Raw genomic sequence first — 21,323 nt, forward strand, 5'->3', positions numbered from 1 at the left:
CGTTTGACTGAGGCGAAAACAGCGCGGATGTCAGATGTTGAATACCATTGGCCTGGCAGAATGACTGAAATTCTGCGGACATGAATTGTGGGCCATTGTTGGAAACAATAGTTTGCGATTCTCCACATAGCCGAGAAACACTGGCGGAAGGCACCGTCTGATTCACTGATAGGACCTGATTTACTATAGACATGTTAAACAATTGAAATAAATCTAAACCAAACAAGTTCACTGCAGAAGAAGAACGAAGAACGTGAAATTACACAAGTTTTGTTTGTCCCTTGTATGTTGCAAGAAGAGTGCACTGTCCTAACACAGGGATATTCTGACCTGAATAACTATTTAACTGAACATTTGCGGCACGCAACGGAGGTTTGCCCAGTTGTTTGTACGTGTCATGATTGAGCAATGAAACTGCAGCTCCGGTATCGAGCTGGAATGGTACGACCTTGCCATTAAAGTCCAAATCTACAAAAAGTTTATTGTCCTGCTGACGACAAGAGCGACTGTCTCGTGCAATTTGAACTGATACAGGTACAGCATCACTTGCTAATTGACGTGATTTCCGGCGATGTCGACGCACACTTTGTGTGGGACGAACACAGTCACTGTTAGAGACAGTGGCACTGGACGAAGTGGAATTAACTACATGAATGTCCATGGGTGAAGGTCCACGAGCCTGAGTGTCCTTGGTTTGATTCTTCGTAGGACAGAGTTGCTACGTCGCGTCGGGGAAATAATTTCACTATCACACGGTACGTTTGCACCCCTACACACGACAATAAATGAGGCTGCCGCTCGTTACCTTGAATTCTGTAGGCGGCGAGATGAAATCCAAACTGGCGTGACCACTCCGTCCATGTTTCCTTAGCTGGGTCAAATTGCCGGAACGTGGGTGCAACAGCATGTTGTGGCTGCGGTAGCGATGAAGCGGCGGCGGCCGCATCGTTTTGCAGTGCACGTTGACCCTGGACGAGCTGTCCAAGGGCATCCAATAACGCCTGCGTCTGCTGATTCTGCAAGCGATAAAATTCGGACAGTACATCTGGCGAAGCCATGACACAAGTAGATTAGAGCAATACGAACGCGAAATCCTCTTTTAAGCCTCGTCGCCAAAAATGTTGTGTCTAGACAAGACAGCCTAGACATAATGTGAGGAAGCCGAAAGGCACGCGCTAAGCTAAAGCAGGATGGCGTGAGGTCTGAAACAGGATACGTAATGAATGCTATAAAGAAAAGTACGTAGCTTCTGGAATACTTGACTTTAATCCATCCTTTTGGTACATCTGGAGATTGTGGCGATACAAGTGAGACTCTTTAGATACATGCAATGTTACTAATGGCGCCTTGCTAGGTCGTAGCCATTGACTTAGCTGAAGGCTATTCTAACTATCTGCTCTGCAAATGAGCGAGGCTTCGTCAGTGTGCATGGCTAGCTACGTCGTCCGTACAACTGGGGCGAGTGCTAGTCCGTATCTCGAGACCTGCCTTGTGGTGGCGCTCGGTCTGCGATCACACAGTGGCGACACGCGGGTCCGACATGTACTAATGGACCGCGGCCGATTTAAAGCTACCACCTAGCAAGTGTGGTGTCTGGCGGTGACACCACAGTAACAATGGAAAATTGTACTGAAATGCAGAAGGATCTGCAGCGAATTGACGCATGGTGCAGGGAATGGCAATTGAATCTGAATGTAGAGAAGTGTAATGTGCTGTGAATACACAGAAAGAAAGGTCCCTTATCTTTTAGCTACAATATAGCAGGTCAGCAACTGGAAGCAGTTAATTCCATAAATTATCTGAGAGTACGCATTAGGAGTGATTTAAAATGAAATCATCATATTAAGCTGATCGTCTGTAAAGCAGATGCCAGACTGAGATTCATTGGAAGAATCCTAAGGAAATGCAATCCGTAAACAAAGGAAGTAGGTTACAGTACGCTTGTTTGCCCACTACTCAAATACTGGTCAGCAGTGTGGGATCTGTGCCAGATAGGGTTGATAGAAGAGATAGAGAAGATCCAACAGAGAGCAGCGCACTTCGTTACAGGATCATTTAGTAATCGCGAAAGCATTACGGAGATGATAGATAAACTCCAGTGGAAGACTCTGCAGGAGAGATGCTCAGTAGCTCGGTACGGACTTTTGTTGAAGTTTCGAGAACATACCTTCACCGAGGAGTCGAGCAGTATATTGCTCCCTCCTATGTATATCTCGCAAAGAGACCGTGAGGATAAAATCAGAGAGATTAGACCCCACACAGAAGCATACCGACAATCCTCCTTTCCACGAACAATACGAGACGAGAATAGAAGGGAGAACCGATAGAGGTACTCAAGGTACCCTCTGCCACACACCGTCAGTTGGGTTGCGGAGTATGGAGAGTAGATGTAGATGTGGATGAGATGTGTACGGGCGAATGGAGGTGCAACTGTGGAGCGACAGACCGCCAACACGAACAGAGGGCTTATGACAGTGCCTCCTCGAGGATCATTCGTCCTCAGCTCGTGGTCCAGTGGCTAGAACTGCTGCCTCCGGATCACGGGGTCCCGGGTTCATTCCTGGTCGGGTTGAGGATTTTCTCTGCCTGGGGACTGGGTGTTTGTGTTGGCCTCGTCATTTCGTCATCACCATTCGTGACAGTGGTTAGGCCGGGCTGTGTACAAAAATTGGGCCACGTAAAAATCGGCACTTTGTACGGGTGCCGATGACCCCACTGTCGAGCGCCCTACAAACCGATCGTCATCGTCAATGAGGACCGTTCGGTATCTAACAACCCTACCACAACAGAGGTCAAAAATTAATTATGATTGTAGTGTTGCTCACGCTACTAAATATTGCATTGTTGGGCAGCAACAACGTTATATTATGTGGCAGGTGTCATAAGAGCACAGTTAATAAAGTCATTTAATGAAATAATGGATAAACTAGGCACTCATCTTTTCGTGTTTCCCACGCTGGTCCCGTTGTGAACTCCTGGCTCAATCGTCCAAAATGTAGGTGGTGGTGATTCCGAGCTAGGGTGCAAAGAGGCCTAGGTGCTATTCTGAGATATTCAAAAGTTTTATAGATGTGTTTCGTAAACCATTCTTGAAGATTAATCTCTTTTTATTACTTTTGTTGCAATATCACATAACTCACAAAACATCATTTCACAATATAAAACATACTTGAAAATATCTTCCTCACTGTTAAAGTTCACATTTTATAAACTGACTACAATTTGTGTCTTTTCAACATGACGACCAGGACTTGACCTCGAATAACCGCTTACGTGCCCAAAAAATTAGAGTTACAAGTAGGTCAAAGATCATAGTGACAAAAGAAAGAATTCACATAAGACTAAATCATTGCAATATAAATATATTGATGTATCAAAGTACCTCTACATTAATGAAATCAAATCTGAATGTTGTCTCAGAAATTTGTTAACTACTTTACAGAAACACAGTAGAATATTGCCGGTATCGAGAGGTTGAGGTGAGGTGCCGTAATGGTTATGTAGTTCAAGTACCATTACAGGCAGACATGGCTATGTGTGGGGCACAGCAGCAGCCGCCTGTTTCTCACACCCTTGCCGACTCCATTCGTCGGCACCGAGGGCCGGAATCGGCACACCGGTATTGCAACCGAATGCCCACCGAGCGACGACAGGTGGCCTCTCCGGACGAATCGCCTCTTATTCTCCGTTGGGGAGACGACTGTCGTGTACGGTGCGAAATGTCTGTAATAATTGTCGGAAGGGTCTGGGCTGCAGGAGGGAGAGTTGTGGTCTGGGAAACATTTTTGAGGCATTCCCCGGGTGATGTCGTCATTACGGAAGGCACAGCGGATCGACACGAGTATCGGTCTATCCTTTGGGACCACGTTCAGCCCTTCGCGCAGTTAGTTTATCCTCAACACGGTGACGTCGACTGGCAGGACGGTGCGACGTGTCGCACAGCTCGCAGTGTACGTGCGTGGTTGGGATAGTGCTGGGATAAGTTCACTGCCCTCCACCGGCCAGCAAACTTCGCGGATTTAAATCCGGTAGGTAACCTGTGGGAGCACCTCGATCGGGCTGTTTGCACCGTGGAGCCTCGATCGGGAAATCTGGGGCAGCTGGCCACAGCACTGGAGTCGACACGGCTCCACGTCCCTGTCGGTACTTCTGGAACCTCATTGACTCTCTTTGTGCACGTCTCACGGTAGTCCACACTGCGAAAGGTGTTATTCCGGGGTGTATACGACCTGGGACAACCGGGAGATCCGGGAATTTTTTTTATCCAGGAGAAAACCGGGAAAAACTTGGGAATTTTTTAGAATTCTGGGATCTTTTTGTTTTGTTTTAGTTTGCAGTTAATTTTTTTTGTAATTTTGACTGGTAAGAAATAATAATCTAACAAAGGATATTACTGCATCCCGCTACTGCAGAATAATACTGCAGCAATAAAACATGAATGAGGGAAAAAAATAAAATAAAGGAAATGTGCCATGTACACAACAACACAGTGCTCATACAAGCGTCTACCAGTAGAAAAATGTGTCAAAAGCTTTAGGAAGACTACACAATGCTTCATAACAATGAATTGCCTCCGATGAGCGTGATGTCAAAACTGTTTACATTAGATTCGTGTGAGCAGTTGCCAGCGGACCCATGGGCGTGCGCAGTTGAGTCGCGCATGTACCTTCTCCCGCTTCTGGCTACAAAAGTGTGGCTGTAGCTGTATAAGCAAGCAGCAAGATGCTACCCGGAAAATTTTTACTTGCGTGCGCAAGCTGTCAACTGCTGAAACGAACCTCTTTCTAACAGGTCCCGGGAAAATAATTGCGAATGATTGATTGAAAAGCATTACTTTCAAAGTAAATTTCCTTTTACGCATGATGAAGAAAGTGCGAGAATGTGCGATGAATTTCTTAAATCGCTGAGCATTTGACTCTCATTTAAAAATCAAATATTTGAGGATGATCATATAGAAAAAGTTTTGAGCCCATGGCACATTTGTGTGATATATCCTATAATGTAACACTCGCAAAAAAAGATCAACATTGTATGTGAAAGTTTAGCTTCTCTTGCAGTTTATTATTCGTAGAGACCAATATTATATGTGAAAGCTCTGCTTTTCTTGTAGCAACACTATGCATATTAATATACACCATTAACTTTTTGTATTTGTGTGCACGCGCTACTTAACAGTGATAATGCTATTGGCTGACTACATCACGTGTCCTAAGCTCTGAATATCCACTATATCGGCTGGTGAAATCTTGTGACGTGAGCTATGACTGGCTTGCAAAGGCACATCGCAATCTCAATTTCAATGCTTTGGAAAGTAATATGCGGTGTTTTGTGGAATTCGAATTTATACTTTCGTAATACAAAAATATACAGCGTAAATGGTCTTTTTTCTGAGTTTAGTTTTCAAAAGGGCTCAGAAATAAATAAATGTATAAAACCACAACCATTCAAAGGATTGATAAGTTTTACAGTTCCGAGGAACAGTATACTGTCACTTCACACGGAAAAAGTGTATTTTCACCCAGGAGAGAGTGTATTTTTAACCAGGAAATCCGGGAATTTTTATTCCTTGTCCTTGTATACACCCTGTATTCAGACTTCTGACAGGTGTTCACATTAATGTGACTGGACAGTATATTTTCTTTACATCTATAAATGCAGAGTCCTCTAAGAATGTGCATACACACTACCTCTTGTTGTCGGTAACGACTGTGGATTTTTACCCCGACTCCTTTCTTTTTCCATCCTGAACATTCCCAATAGATTCAAATCTGGCCTTCGACCTGTCAACAATGAAAATCGGTGAGAGATGTGCACCAGAACATAGATTATCTGACGGCTTCAGAATCACTGGGACTTTAGTGTGTTACAACATACAATGCCGTAACACTTCACTAGGTGTCCTTTTCTTTGCGAACTTTGACAGGTGTGCACATCAAACACTGACATTACTGTGGTTATTCTCATAAAATTTTCCTACAATAAATAATTGTTCATCCAATGCCAGGGATTCTGTATTGCTTCTTCTGCTTATAAGCTCAAGCTGGTTTTGGAAATTGTTTACTATACATTCCTTGTATGCACTCATACCAAGTGTTACTGTATTTGGTTATTCTAGGTTCAATAGCTCTAGTTTTGGTTCTTGTTGGATTGTGTCATTTTTTACGTGGTTAACTCTTGAGTAGCCTTTTACTCATTTGTTGTTCTTAGAAATTTCATTTGTGCACTTTTTGCAGGTAATTAGCATTCATTCACACAAAAAAAAATACTGCAAGGGCCATAGTTAAAAAAATTCTCATTTTTTGTGTGGTTTGTAAACACATTATAAATGGTGCCACATATATTTCAAATCTAGCAAATTTTAAGTCTATGTCTTTATTGCTGTTTGCTGTCCCAAATAATTATTTTTGAGTGAACTATATCTTTGCCCTAGAGAGCCATTACTTCTATCTTGATTTTAAAAATCTCAGTGTCGTATTGTTTACAGAGCTATTTCAGCATAACAGTGCACATTGTAAGTCATTGTCTGCATGAACTAAAAACTAAAATAATTAATATGCTGTCTTTTGACATTTTAATACCTTTTTGTATGTGTTGCTTCCAGTTTAGAATACTAGTCTTAAAAAGAGTGGATGATATTGGTTGCAGTTGTTGTACTCATTTATTTATAAAAATTTCTTTGGTTCTTGTTTCATCTGTATTTCTTAAAATGTTTAATCCTTTGTATGTACCTTGTACTGCCTTTATTAATTTCCTAGCATATCCATTGCTTTCCACTATAGCCCAGATTTTGTATTTGTTCACTTCGTTAAATACTGTGTGCATTTGCAGGTCATACTCTTGTCTTTTCTCTGTTAGCTGTTGCCGAGCAAATACATTGTCTGTGATTGATCATCCTTTTCTAAATGCGGTTTGTTCTTCACCGGTGAGAATATCCAAAATTGTTAACTGTACTAATTATGATTTTTGTATACACCTCTACAATTTTTAGAGTCACCTTGGTTGAACACAGATATTACTTCTGCTGTTTCTGGTGAATGAGGTGTTTTACTTTTGTGTCGGCTTTGATTGAATGTGTATAACAAGTGTCCTTTGTAATATGAGGCCTCCAAATTTTTTAATAGCTCTAAATTTATCTTCATGATGCCATTTCTTAAAAATTGTTTAACTTAAAATTAATTTTTTGATCTCACAATGGAACCCAATGGATAATCCCCTTAAAAAGCAGTTTTTTTTTATGAATCTTCAAAGATTTTAAGTGTAAGTGATTTGTGAGTTAACAACAGTTGTCGTTAGTGGAGTGTGCAGCGTAGCAATCATGTCATTGTAAAGTCACTGTGTGAAATTTTGATGGTAGCAAACATTAAAAAAAAAATTCTGTTCAAATTCCAGTACAAATGTTAATCACAGATATTTAATCATATTTTTTACTAAAAATAACATACTATTATTGGTAGTATGCAAATAAACTAAAGTTTGGTAAAGTCATATACAAAATGCAGTTAGTGTTAAAAAAAAAAAAATTATCTACGTGGACAAGATTATTTAAACTCTAGAAATAAACAAGCATTTTATTTTCTATTTGACATTTTGCGTTTTTGCACCCAAGTTTAATCTGTTGTGAATAGTGGCATTTTGTTGCAATTAAAAGGTAAAGTCTGCGGGGCAAGTTGGTGACTGGGCTACTGGTATGTCTCCAGGGAGAGCAGAGCCTTCCTATGTTGCAGCAATAGGAAGTGGATTGTTGTAGACCCATTGATCCGGCTGTCTTTTACTCTCTGGAAAGATCGCGGTACTCATTTTATACCAAGCCGAGCTGCGGCCATCCCGGAGAAACTGGAACGAGGAAAAATATCCTCCCCTCCCCCTCCTGTCCTGTTTCTGGGATTCAGCCCGAGACCTCATGGCTGCAATCTAGTGCTATACCAGCTAAATGACCACAGCCACAGTTTTGTGCAAGTAATTACTAAAAGTAGATGTTATTTTTATTAAAAATTATTATTCATTATTTGTTAACTGACATTTCTATTTATTTATAAATAGTGAAATTTTAATATAAGTAAGAAAAGTTTTGCTGTCAGTGAGATTTGAAGCTGGCAGTTTACAGTCGTGAGTCTGCTCCATTATGCACTCGGCTATCAAAAACTGTGTTAATAAGTGAAAATATTTTGTAATTGACAGCATCTGGGACTCTTCTAATCTTAAAAGGCGATTCTTTAAATTTTTTGTTATGGGAATTCTGTCATAGTGCTTTTGTTGTTGTTGTTGTTATTGTTGTTGTTCTGGTCTTCAGTCCTGAGACTGATTTGATGCAGCTCTCCATGATACTCTATCCTATGCAAGCTCCTTCATCTCCCAGTACCTACTGCAACCTACATCCTTCTGAATCTGCTTAGTGTATTCATCTTTTGGTCTCCCTCTACGATTTTTACCGTCCGCGCTGCCCTCCAGTACTAAATTGGTGATCCCTTGATGCCTCAGAACATGTCCTATCAACCGATCCCTTCTTTTAGAGAACTTGTGCCACAAACTCCTCTTCTCCCCAATTCTATTCAATACCTCCACATTAGTTATGTGACCTACCCATCTAATCTTCAGCATTCTTCTGTAGCACCACATTTCGAAAGCTTCTATTCTCTTCTTGTGTAAACTATTTATCGTCCACGTCTCACCTCCATACATGGCTACACTCCATACAAATACCTTCAGAAACGACTTCCTGACACTTAAATCTATACTCGATGTTAACAAATTTCTCTTCTTTAGGAATGCTTTCCTTGCCATTGCCAGTCTACATTTTATATCCTTTCTACTTCGACCATCATCAGCTATTTTGCTCCCCAAATGGCGAAACTCATTTACTACTTTGTGTGTCATTTCTTAATCTTATTCCCTCAGCATCACCCGACTTAATTTGACTACATTCCATTATCCTCGTTTTGCTTCTGTTGATGTTCATCTCATATCCTCCTTTCAAGACACTGTCCACTCCGTTCAACTGCTCTTCCAAGTCCTTTGCTGTCTCTGACAGAATTACAATGTCATTGGCAAACCTCAAAGTTTTTATTTCTTCTCCGTGGATTTTAATACCCACTCCAAATTTTTCTTTTGTTTCCTTCACTGCTTGCTCAATATACAGATTGAATAACGTTGGGGAGAGGCTACAACCCTGTCTCACTCCCTTACCAACCACTGCATCCCTTTCATGCCCCTCCACTCTTATAACTGCTATCTGGTTTCTGTACAAATTGTAAATAGCTTTTCGCTCCCTGTATTTTACCCCTGCCACCTTCAGAATTTGAAAGAGAGTATTCCAGTCAACATTATCAAAAGCTTTCTCTAAGTCTACAAATGTGAGAAACATAGGTTTGCCTTTCCTTAATCTTTCTTCTAAGATAAGTCGTAAGGTCAGTATTGCCTCACATGTTCCAACTTTTCTACGGAATCCAAACTGATCTTCGCCGAGGTCGGCTTCTACCAGTTTTTCCATTCGTCTGTAAAGAATTTGCATTAGTGTTTTCCAGCTGTGACTTACTAATCTGATGGTTCAGTAATTTTAACATGTGTCAACACCCGCTTTCTTTGGGATTGGAATTATTATATTCTTCTTGAAGTCTGAAGGTATTTTGCCTGTCACATCTTGCTCACCAGATGGTGGAGTTTTGTCAGGACTGGCTCTCCCAAGGCCGTCAGTAGTTCTGATGGAATGTTGTCTATTCCTGGGGCCTTGTTTCGACTCAGGTCTTTCAGTGCTCTGTCAAACTCTTCACGCAGTAAGTATCATATCTCCCATTTCATCTTCATCTACATGCTCTCCCATTTCCATAATATTGTCTTAAAGTACATCGCCCATGTATAGAACCTCTACATACTCCTTCTACCTTTCTGCTTTCCCTTCTTTGCTTAGAACTGGGATTCCATCTGAGCTCTTGATATTCATACAAGTGGTTCTCTTTTCTCCAAAGGTCTCTTTAATTTTCCTGTGGGCAGTATATCTCTTACCCCTGGTGAGGTAAGCCTCTACATCCTTACATTTGTCCTCTAGCCATCCCTGCTTAGCCATTTTGAACTTCCTGTCGATCTCATTTTTGAGACATTTGTATTACTTTTTGCCTGCTTCATTTACTGCAGTTTTATATTTTCTCCCTTCATCAATTAAATTCAATATCTCGTCTGTTACCTAAGGATTTCTACTAGCCCTCGTCTTTTTACCTACTTGATCCTCTGCTGCCTTCACTACTTCATCCCTCAGAGCTACCCATTCTTCTTCTACTGTATTTCTTTCCCCCATTCCTGTCAATTGTTCCCTTATGCTCTCCCTGAAACTCTGTACAACCTCTGGTTTAGTCAGTTTATCCAGGTCCCATCTCCTTAAATTCCCACCTTTTTGCAGTTTCTTCAGTTTTCATCTACAGTTCATAACCAATAAATTGTGGTCAGAGTCCCCATCTGCCCCTGGAAATGTCTTATAATTTAAAAGGTGGTTCCTAAATCTCCGTGTTACCATTATATAATCTATCTGATACATTCTAGTATCTCCAGGCTTCTTCCATGTATACAACCTTCTTTCATGATTCTTGAACCAAGTGTAAGCTATATTAAGTTGTGCTCTGTGCAAAATTCTACCTGGCGGCTTCCTCTTTCATTTCTTACACCCAATACATATTCACCTACTATGTTTCCTTCTCTCCCTTTTCCTACTCTCGAATTCCAGTCACCCATGACTATTAAATTTTCGTCTCCCTTCACTACCTGAATAATTTCTTTTATCTCATCGTACATTTCATCAATTTCTTCATCATCTGCAGAGCTAGTTGGCATATAAACTTGTACTAATGTAGTAGGCGTGGGCTTCGTGTCTATCTGGGCCACAATAGCACAAACATAGTGCTTTAGGAAATTGATATCAGGCTCTCTGTTTCCAGCCTTCTAAGGATGAAGAAATTGTAGGTGCCCAGTCTTTCAGATCCTCACGTCAGGCTGTTCTCGTATCTGGGATGTCGGTTACACAACTTAAACTGATAAATCTCCTATACATTAGTCAAGTGATTTATGTGCACATGGAATTTGACAGTAATGCTGCGAATTCAAACTGTCGTCAGTACGGGGACCTGGGCAAGTTGACGTTCCCCGGGAAGAAGACGTTCCACAACATGGAGCGTGCCGTGCTGGAGAAGAGGATGAAGATGCTCAACGACTACCTGCAAATCGTGATGCAGCCCGGCGTGGTGGGCTCGCACCCGCAGCTGCGCGACCTGCTGGCCGCCTTCCTCGAGCAGGGGGACTACGGCGGGGGTGGCAGCGGAGGTGGTGGGGGCAGCTCCGGCCTGGGGGTGGCACAGGTCTCCCACGCGGTGAGTGAGTGCTGCGGCTCTGCTGTGCTCTGCTCTGGCTGCCGACTCCCCGTGTCGTCAGCTCGAAGTGGCTTGCTCTACGTTTTTATTCTTGTCTGACCCACACGTCTCTCCTCTTCGAGGAAGTAACTTATAGTTCCGAAAGTGAGGGTAATGTGACTAATTTTCCTTTTACGTGAGTCTGTCAATAGTACTAAACATTCCACCTTCAATAGGTAAGTACTAACCAGTGATGAAAAAGTCAGCATAAATTTGAAAACTGAATAAATCATGGAATAATGTAGATAGAGAGGTACAAATCGACATGGGGTTTTATTAGAACCAAAAAGATACGAAAGTTCCAAAAATGTCCGACAGATGGTGCTTCATCTGATCAGAATAGCAATAATTAGCATAACAAAATAAGACAAAGCAAAGATGATGATCTTTACAGGAAATGCTCAATATGTCCACCATCTGTAAAGCATGTCCTGAGTTATGGTGAGGTATTTGCGTCGGATGTCGTCTTTCGGCATCCCTAGAGATGTTGGTCGATCAGGATACACTTGCGACTTCAGGTAACCCCAAAGCCAAAAATCGCACAGACTGAGGTCTGGGGACCTGGGAGGCCGAGCATGACGAAAGTGGCGGCTGAGCACACGATCATCACCAAACGATGCGCACAAGAGATCTTTCATGCGTCTAGCAATATTGGGTGGAGCGCCATCCTGCATAAACATCGGATGTTCCAGCAGGTGTTTATCAGCCAGGCTGGGGATCATGCGATCCTGTAACATATCGGCATACCTCTCATCCGTCACAGTAGCAGTTACAAAACCAGAATCACACATTTCCTCGAAGAAAAAAGGCGTGATAATGGTAGATGTGATAAATCCAACCCATACCATAACTTTCTCGTCGTGCTGTGGAGTTTCCACAATAGTTCTAGGATTTTCGGTAGCCCAAGTTCTGCAGTTGTGGGCGTTGACAGACCCTCGGAGCGTGAAATGAGCTTCGTCGGTCCACAACACGTTACTCAACCAATCGTCATCTTTCCGCCATCTTTTGAAACGCCCACAACGCAAATGCCCTTGGCTTCACTAAATTGCCAGGTAACAGTTCATGATGCCGATGGATTTTGTACGAATAGCATCGGAGGGTACGCCTAAGTGCCAACCCAGCAGTAGTGTACAGAATGCCGGTGCGACGTGCGACTGCACAAGCGCTAACTTCCCCGTGCACAGACGAACCCGCTACAGCCTCCATTTCTTCCTGAAGTGTCTCAGCAGCATTACGCCTTGTGCTCGGTCGGCCACTACGGGGTCTTTCGTCTAAACAACGCGTGGCTTCGAACTTCAAAATCATTCTCGCCACAGCTGCATTTGTCACCGGGTCTTTACCCATTCGAATCCCCTTCCTACGGCGGTAAGATCGTAATGCTGAACTAGCACATTCCCCATTTTGATAATAGAGCTTCACTAAAAGCGCCTTTTCAGGTAACATCAACATGCTGCGACTGCTGGCGCATCTGATTCTCTCTCTCATTACATCTCCTTTTATACACGATTGTCATGCACAGTCACTGAAGTTTTGCTGCCCAGCGCCATCTGTCAGACATTTTATGAACTTTGTTGTTTCTCTTGTTGCCCCCCCCCCCCCCCCCCCCATAAAACCCCATGTCATTACAAGCATGTGTGTCAATTTTTACCTCTGTATCTACCTTATTCTGTGCCTTATTAAGTTTTCAAATTTATACTGACTTTTTGATCACCCGGTACATTAATATATACTTAACCCCTTAGTGTAAAACCTGAGTTATATTGTTTTTATTATTTTGACAGCTGTTGTAGCCACTAGATATTCTCTTTTCTGTGTGCAGCTTTGGATATTCAATGATGACATGCACACTTTCGGCCTCTCTCCTACATTGTTGGTTAGGCAATGCTTTCACAAAAATATTAGTATAGTGATCTCCAGTTTGACATTGAATTTAATCTAAGCTGCACCTGAAAAATGAAACTCGAAATCGAGGAAAAAAAAAATTTTCCCGAATCTAAGCCGCACCTGAAATTTGAGACTCGAAATTCAAGGGGAGAGAAAAGTTGTAGACCGCACCTCCAAATCGAAACAAAGTTGGTCCATAGTAACGTGAGACACAATTTAGGTCGAATAGATGAAGATACAGCTACAGTAGTTTGGTTCGAGTCGTAAGCTTAGCAGTTAAGCTTTACCAAGTAGCTATTGCTATGTGCCAGGCGCTCCATTCGTATTTATACGGTTACCCTTATTTTTTCCACCTGCTTCATCTGGTTTGAATCGATTGCTTATTTTGCTTTGATTGATAAGTGCCACTCTCTTTGTTACAGGTGTTAAACGTCACTCAAAGTTGAAAATGCGTTATTGTACTGTGTCAGGCATTGTTTGTCGCATTCTGATAATGAGTGTTTACGACCTGTTGCCGCTCGCGGCACAAATTGCTTTTGTGCGGGCTACCGCCGCTTGCCAAAAAAAAAAAAAAAAAAAAAAAAAAAGAGAGAGAGAGAGAGAGAGAGAGAGGAATTTTTCTCATTAGCAAAACAATGGCAAGTGGGTACTATTTGTTGTTACTTACACTGCAGCAGTCGTTACTTACAATGCGATGCAGTGTTCGAAACTTGGGGCAGAGAAAAAAAAAAGCTCGTGTTCTACGTTTTTTAATTTATTTACTGAAGCAGAGGTTTTGGCACCAGTATTTATCTTTGTGCCTGCAAAGCATTCCTTTAGCATTACATGCAGTATAACCTCGTTAGTGCGAACTCACATAAGACGAACTCACGGTTAATGCGAAAAAAATATTGGTCCCACCAGGAATACATTAGTTCTTATGGTATGTTTTATCGGTTAAGGCGAATTACAAACTCTGTTTCAATTCCTAGCATAATTAAATTTCACTGTAGCAAAAACTTCCGACCTTAGAGTAATCTAAAGCATTTTATTTTTTTTTTCGTCGAAAATGAATGTAGGAAATGTAGCTACAAAGCTAATTATACTTATTGTTGACTCATTTTTAATGTATTGTAGGTCGGTAGCGGCGATTTATAACCTCAACAATCAGCGTATGCTGTACATTATAAGACATGCAGCAGAATTTAGGAATGTACTCAGTGCCAGATTTGACAGGTGTTCTGTTAGTTGTAGCCGTATCAAGTTGGAATACTGAATAAAAACTACAGTTACAACCAGTACCGTAGCACACGAAAATGGCAAAGAAGAAACAGACAGTTCTAAATGTACAGTTAAAGCTTAAGATTCTAGATGAAATTGACCGTGGAACCAAGAAAACAGCAATTGCTGAGCAGTTTGGAATACCTAAATCTACTTTATCTACTATTATTAAGAATTGAGAAAAAACTATTAATGCTGTGGCATCAGGTTCTGGAAACAAATCTACACGACTTCGTATCACCAAGTATGAAGACATCGAGATGTTACTGCTAGAAAGGTTCAATCATATGCGTGCATCTAACATACCTTAAACTGGTTCTGTGATTCAGTCAAAAGCAAATTATATTGCTAAAGATAAAGGCATCGAAGACTTCCGTTGTTCTGCTGGTTGGTTGTACCGGTTCCAAAAGCGACATTCAGTTTCATCTGTACAAATTTGTGGTGAAGCAAATAAAGTTGATGAAGAAAGTGCGAACAGCTGGTTGCATGAATTCAACCGAGTGAGGGAAAAGTATGCCTCATGTGACGTGTTTAACATGGATGAAACTGGATTTTTCTACAATCTTTTTCCATATCACACCCTGGGGATAAAAGGTGATAAGTGTCACGGTGGAGCACGAAGCAAACAACGTGTGACTGTTATACTTTGCTGTAATGCTGACGGCAGTGAGAAGTTTCGTCCCTGGGTTATCGGTAAATACGAGAAACCACATTGTTCTAAAAACATAAATATGGACACTTTACCTTGCATCTAGTCTCACCACAAGAAAGCTTGGATCTATGGCACATCATTTCGCAAGTGGATTCTTCGTTTCAACAGTCGAATGGTTGCTCAAAATAGACATGTTCTTCTTATATTGGACAGGGGTACTGCCCATAACATTCATGATTTGAACCTATCGAACATAAAGGTTCAGTTTTTTCCACCCAATGCCACAAGCCGCTTTCAGCCTTTGGACCCAGGCGTAATCTCTCTCATAAAGAGAGCTTATTGTAAGCAACTTCTAAGAGCTGCAATTCGTGCTGCTGAAAACAATAGTGGAACCCCAAATTGGAATCTGCTTGACGCAATAAAAGCCATCGCAGCAGTCTGGAACTCAGTATCGCCACATGATATAGGGAAGTGCTTTAACAGAGCTTGGAGACATAGCAACACTGAAGATGTCCACGAGTTAGAAGATGCCACTTCACCTGATGAATGGACAGTTCTGCAGGATGTTGCGAACCCTGGGATTAGTTTCGAAGAACTCATTAGTGTAGACGACGATGTTGCCATATGTGCTTCTGTGGAATCGGATGTGCCAAAAGCTGTGAACGAGCAGCAAGAAGGGCCATCATAAGAGAGTGAAGAGCACAAGAATACAGATACCATTCCACCTACCTGTCAGGAGATGTTTACAGCCTTGGATTGTTTAGAACGGTTCACTTCAACATCTGACGTCACTGCTGGGTTTGTGGATGCTATCATTACAATTGGTTGTGAAATTACAAAATATTATCGTTCCCATGAACCTCAACGAACCATGACTGAATTTTTGCCGAGAAAGTAACTTATATAATTTGTGAGTACTTTTTGTTTTACAATCACTTTATAGTGTTATAAGACTACAATAAGATGATTGATAGTGTAGTGTATTACACATTAGTTTACTGCTGTACATGTGTACTTATTAAAATCTGTGTTTTTCACTTAACATGAATTTTTTTGACACGAACTCCTGATTTTTCGGTCCTTTGGATTCGTGTTAACGAAGTTTCACTGTATATAGACGGCACAAGTTAGTTGTCGTGGCACCTACCAACATTCTCAGAACTTACACTTACTTTGCACTCGATTGTAAGCCACAGGCAGTTTTTTGGCTTACAAAAACCAGAAAAAAAGTGCGGCTTAGATTCGAGTAAATACAGTAGCGGTTTAGGGAGTGACGACAGTTTGTCAGTCGAGTGAGAAGTGCTCTCCAGTGGTACGAGGTAAATAGGTCGAATGTGCTCCGGACAGCTCTTCCAACATTCCTGTTTGCAATAAAATGTTGTGAAGTATACGGGCAGACTTTATAGCTACACAGAAACTAAAAAATGACTTCAAGTTTCAGTATATTTTAGTCGAAGTTCAGTGCAAAAGTGCACTTTGGATTTTGTTATTGCCATTTTCAGAATTTTGTAACTCTGGTTTTGAGATTTAAAACTTGTCTTTACATGTCTGTATGTAATGTCATTCGTTACAGGATGTTGCAACGTTGTGTGGGGCAGGGGAGTTCTTAGGTTAAGTACACGGTGAGCAAATAATATTTCATTTGCGTCCAAATACGAAGGCGGCTCAAATATAAACAGAATTTTATCTTTTATTTAAATTCGTGTATTGAAAAGCTCAAGGCAACTATAATTTATTTTTCCTGCTTTGGAAATGCATTTGTCCCAGTGTATGGACACCTTTTTGATGCCCTCATCATAAAATGAACTGGGTCATGTCGCGAGCCAGTTGCGCATGAAGTCTTCCACACTCTCCTCATCTTCAAATCGCCGTCTTCCTAGAGCATCTTTAAGCGGTCCGAATAAATCGAAATCGCAGGGAAATAAATTCGGGCTTTAAGGAGGATGATCAAGTGTAGTCCAGTGCATTTCCCGTAGCTTGAAGGTAGTGAGAGGAGCAGTATCGTGGAGGAGGAAGACCTGTCAAATTGATTGGTCTCGCCTTTTGCGGTGATATGCAACTCTTGCCTATTTCAACAGTTTTCAGTAATAAGCAGCATTGATCGTGCGTCGCTCGTGCAAAAAATCAATCGGCAAAATGCCTCGCTATTCGAAAAAATGGTTGAAAGAACCTTGCCTGCTGACAGTCTAGTCTTGGTGTCCACTGTTGCTGCCTCCCCTTTCCTCCGCTACTCCTTACTGGCTCGTTTGGATTCTGGAGTGTAGTGGTGAACACACGTTTCGATGCAGGTGACGATCCAACTCAAAAATGCGTCACCTTCTTCTGGAAACCTTGCTGTAAGCCTCTGACAGAGCTCCAAACGTCTCAACTTCAGATTTTCGGTCGGAAGTTTAGGGTGCTATGTGGAACACACTTTACGGAACTGTAGGTAGTTGGTGGTGATTGCTTGACAGCTCCCATAACTGATTCTGACTTTTTGTGGAGCTTCTGATACTATCATCTATCAGGATGTTTTTGTTTGTAATGTTGGTCCGAGTACGGCGATCGTGTTGCTGATTTTCCACATGTTCTCATCCTTTCTTGAACTTTGTGTGTCAGGCAAATACACGCACCCTTGATTGTGTTTTACCACCGAGCTGTTCAGTCAGCCAGCAAATTTCTGCCATCGTAACTCCTTTATGAGCAAGAAAATTAGTAATTATGTGTTGCTCAATGGGGGAGTGGACCTGTTGCTCAGACGTCACGAGGGTTACTGACGAAACGGCGGAAAATATCTAACAGCACGCTCTCCTCACTTCTAATGGTCCCACCTAAGCATAGCAGAAACACGGGGCCAGTCCTACCAGCTGTTGATGTTCAGGAACAAAAATCCCATCTATGTATTTGATCCCCCCACATATGTTAATCGTCTGTTGTTGTTGTTGTTGTTGTTGTCGTTGTCTTCAGTCCTGAGATTGGTTTGATGCAGCTCTCCATGCTACTCTATCCTGTGCAAGCTTCATTTTCCAGTACGTCCTGCAGCCTACATCCTTCTGAATCTACTTAGTGTATTCATCTCTTGGTCTCCCTCTACGATTTTTACCCTCCACGCTGCCCTCCAATACCAAATTGGTGATCCCTTGATGCCTCAGAACATGTCCTACCAACCGATCCCTTCTTCTAGTCAAGTTGTGCCACAAACTCTTCTTCTCCCCAATTCTAATCAATGCCTCCTCATTATTTATGTGATCTATCCATTTAATCTTCAGCATTCTTCTGTAGCACCACATTTCGAATGCTTCTATTTGTCCATACAGTAAAGCTGCATGCCCTCGGGAAAAATTACGGCTGTAGTTTCCCCTTGCTTTCAGCCATTCGCAGTACCAGCAGAGCAAGGCCGTTTTGGTTAATGTTACAAGGCCAGATCAGTCAATCGTCCAGACTGTTGCCCCAGCAACTACTGAAAAGGATGCTGCCCCTCTTCAGGAACCACACGTTTGTCTGGCCTCTCAACAGATTCCCTTTCCGTTGCGGTTTGCACCTACGGTACGGCTATCTGTATCGCCGAGGCACGCAAGCCTCCCCACCAATGGCAAGGTCTACGGTTCATGAGGGGGGTCTGTTAGCGTACTTAAATAGTGTTCTACCTATATTGCAATACTTAAGATTACAAGATTCACTGATATTGAACCACAGTTTCAAATACCATAACAATCCGTAATAAGTCAGTTACGCGGTGTGTTGCAGCTGGACAGCCTGGTGGTGAACCCGTTGAAGAACTCGATGCGGTCGGTAGGCCAGGCGGTGCGCACGGTGCCCGACAACCTGCTCAGCACCGTGGACGGCGTCGTGGACGGGCTGAGTCGCGTCTTCGGCAGCAGCGCCACGTCCGGCAGCCTGTCGGGCTCCTCCCACGGCTCCGGGAGTGCCTCGTCTCTGGCGGGGGCGGCCGCGACACCCGCGCTGTGCGAGGCTACCAAGGTCGGCGCCTCTATCGACACGGAGGTGAGTCCGGGGTGGCGATTCCTCTGGAAAACCTAATAAATTGGAAAATGTTATACAAATTGACTTCATTGTAAAAGTCAGATCAATTTTGAGGAATTATGGGAGATTGGTGGGCGTTAAACTGTTTACTGGGGGAAGTGATCGTTCTGAGTCAGCACATGGTTGCCCTGCTATTCACCCTTAACTGTTTGGGATGGGGTTCGTAAAACCGACTGTAGATTATTCTTCTTACCATGCCACTCTGAAGTGGGAAACATGAAAACCTAAATCTTCCTGTGTGCTGTGATTTATTTTATTGCATTTGTCATTTCTCCTAATCTAGGTGCAAGTCGAGAAATTATTGAAACTTTGTGAAAAGGTCTCGCGCCGGAGTCTGAGAACCCGACCCGTCTCGCTTATTGTATCTCTGACACTCTCTCGCCAATTTTGCAGTACTTCAATATATGCTGCCCTTCTTTAAATTTTTTTGATGTCCTCTGTCGGTACTATCTGGCAAGAATCCCGTACCGTGCAGCTGTATTCCACTAGAGGGCAGACAGTTGTCATGTAGCCAGTATCTTCAGTGGATTTATTGCATCTTTTAAGTTTTGTGCCAATAAAACACTGTGTTTGGTTTACCTTCCCCGCATTTTCCATATGATGGCTCCAGTGTAAGGTATTTGTTTATTGTACTCCTTAGGTACTTAGGTCAGTGCACAATGTTTAAATCTGTTATTTACTGTGTAACTTAAATGTAACAGAATGTTTGGTACTTGTGTGGAGGAAGTTGCTTTGTATTTTTTGGATCAATTAGCACTTTTCATGTCATACAATAACTTGTCTACATCATTTTGCAGTTTTTTAAATATTCTGATCACTTTTGCAGATGATAAGAGTGCCACAAAAACTGCAAAATATCTGAGAGCACTACTCATATGGTTTCCTAATTCTTTATGTAGATTAAGAAGAGCAGAGGGCATGTAAAACTTCCTTGGGGAACCTCAGATGTCATTTCTCTTTCACTAATGAAGTCCCATCAGATACTACAAACAGTGGCCTCTCTTGACGGGAACTCGTGCATACAGATGCTCAGTGGAGACAATACTGTATAGGCAGCAGAGCAGAAAGTTACATATTTAGCTTTTTATACTTTTTTCTTTCTTAGTTTGATTCTTGAATTCCATTCCTGTATTTGAATAAAGTTGGTGCATAAGTTTTTATAGTTTTTGTTTTGCATGTTGGTATCCCGGTTGCTGTGTGTTTATTTATCGTCATTTTTTATTTGTAGTTCTTTGTTCCTGCTTGAGTTTACATATTGTCGTTTTATCTTTTGGACATAGTGAGTACAGCTGTGGAATCTCAGAAACAAGAGTGCCAAGCAGAGGAATTGGAATATGTCTGAACTATTCTTCTGTTTGTGTTCAACAGAGGGGGATAGCAGTGAAGGCAGTCAGAAACTTTCGTGCCGTGTATGGGGATAACACCACCGGACAGAGCTTGGCAAGAAAATGGTTTTCTCATTTTAAGGAGGATTGTTTTGGAATTAGTCAGTCTCCACCTGCAGAAAGACCTTCGGGGTTCGGTGAAGATTGTTTAAACGCATTAATCCGCAATGATCGTCATCAGTGTACTTGAGAACTGGCAAATGTAATAACTGTGATCATTCCACCATTGTGCAGCATTTGCTTGCAGTGGGGAAGGTTCAAAAATGCTGTGTACGGGTACCTTGTGCTGTAAGCCGAGATCATAAAACTAACCAAGAGGGCATATATCCATCACTGCTTGCTCGTCATCAATTGGCTCGTGAACAACACTGAGCATTTCAGTCCTGTCTCATTACTGGTACAACAAATGGTATCTTTACGCTAATGTAAGGAAAAGAAAGCAGCTACTCCCCGTACAAAGACCTGTACACACCTACAAAAGATAGTGTGATGCATCTGATGCAACAGTGACGATGTGGTGTTCCGTGAATTGCCTTCCTCAGGTTGGGAAGTCATTCGACGCCCACCTTATTCACACAATCTTGCGCCCCCAGTTTTTTGTCTTTTCTCCTCTCTGTTGAATAACTTTCAAAGAACTTCCTTTCCAGATGAAAATGCATTCCAATCGTGGCTTGTAATTGTTCCTCCTATCTTTTCTACGTAATTCTGTAGCTCTCAATTCGTTCGAGC

The 21,323-nt window shown here is 42.1% G+C and overlaps 1 protein-coding gene across 3 annotated transcripts in view; it reads left to right on the top strand.

Moving 5' to 3' along the window:
- Positions 1–21,323, top strand: part of LOC124553802 (sorting nexin-13-like) — a 419,627-nt gene that overhangs the window by 319,140 nt on the left and 79,164 nt on the right. For all 3 annotated transcript variants that reach the window (XM_047127777.1, XM_047127778.1, XM_047127779.1), the window contains 2 exons: positions 11,100–11,351; positions 18,913–19,170. In XM_047127777.1, coding sequence (XP_046983733.1) covers positions 11,100–11,351; positions 18,913–19,170 — 510 coding nt within the window. The remainder of the gene's footprint in view (positions 1–11,099; positions 11,352–18,912; positions 19,171–21,323) is intronic.

Source organism: Schistocerca americana, chromosome 11 (genome assembly GCF_021461395.2).
Source record: "Schistocerca americana isolate TAMUIC-IGC-003095 chromosome 11, iqSchAmer2.1, whole genome shotgun sequence".
NCBI lineage: Eukaryota > Metazoa > Arthropoda > Insecta > Orthoptera > Acrididae > Schistocerca > Schistocerca americana.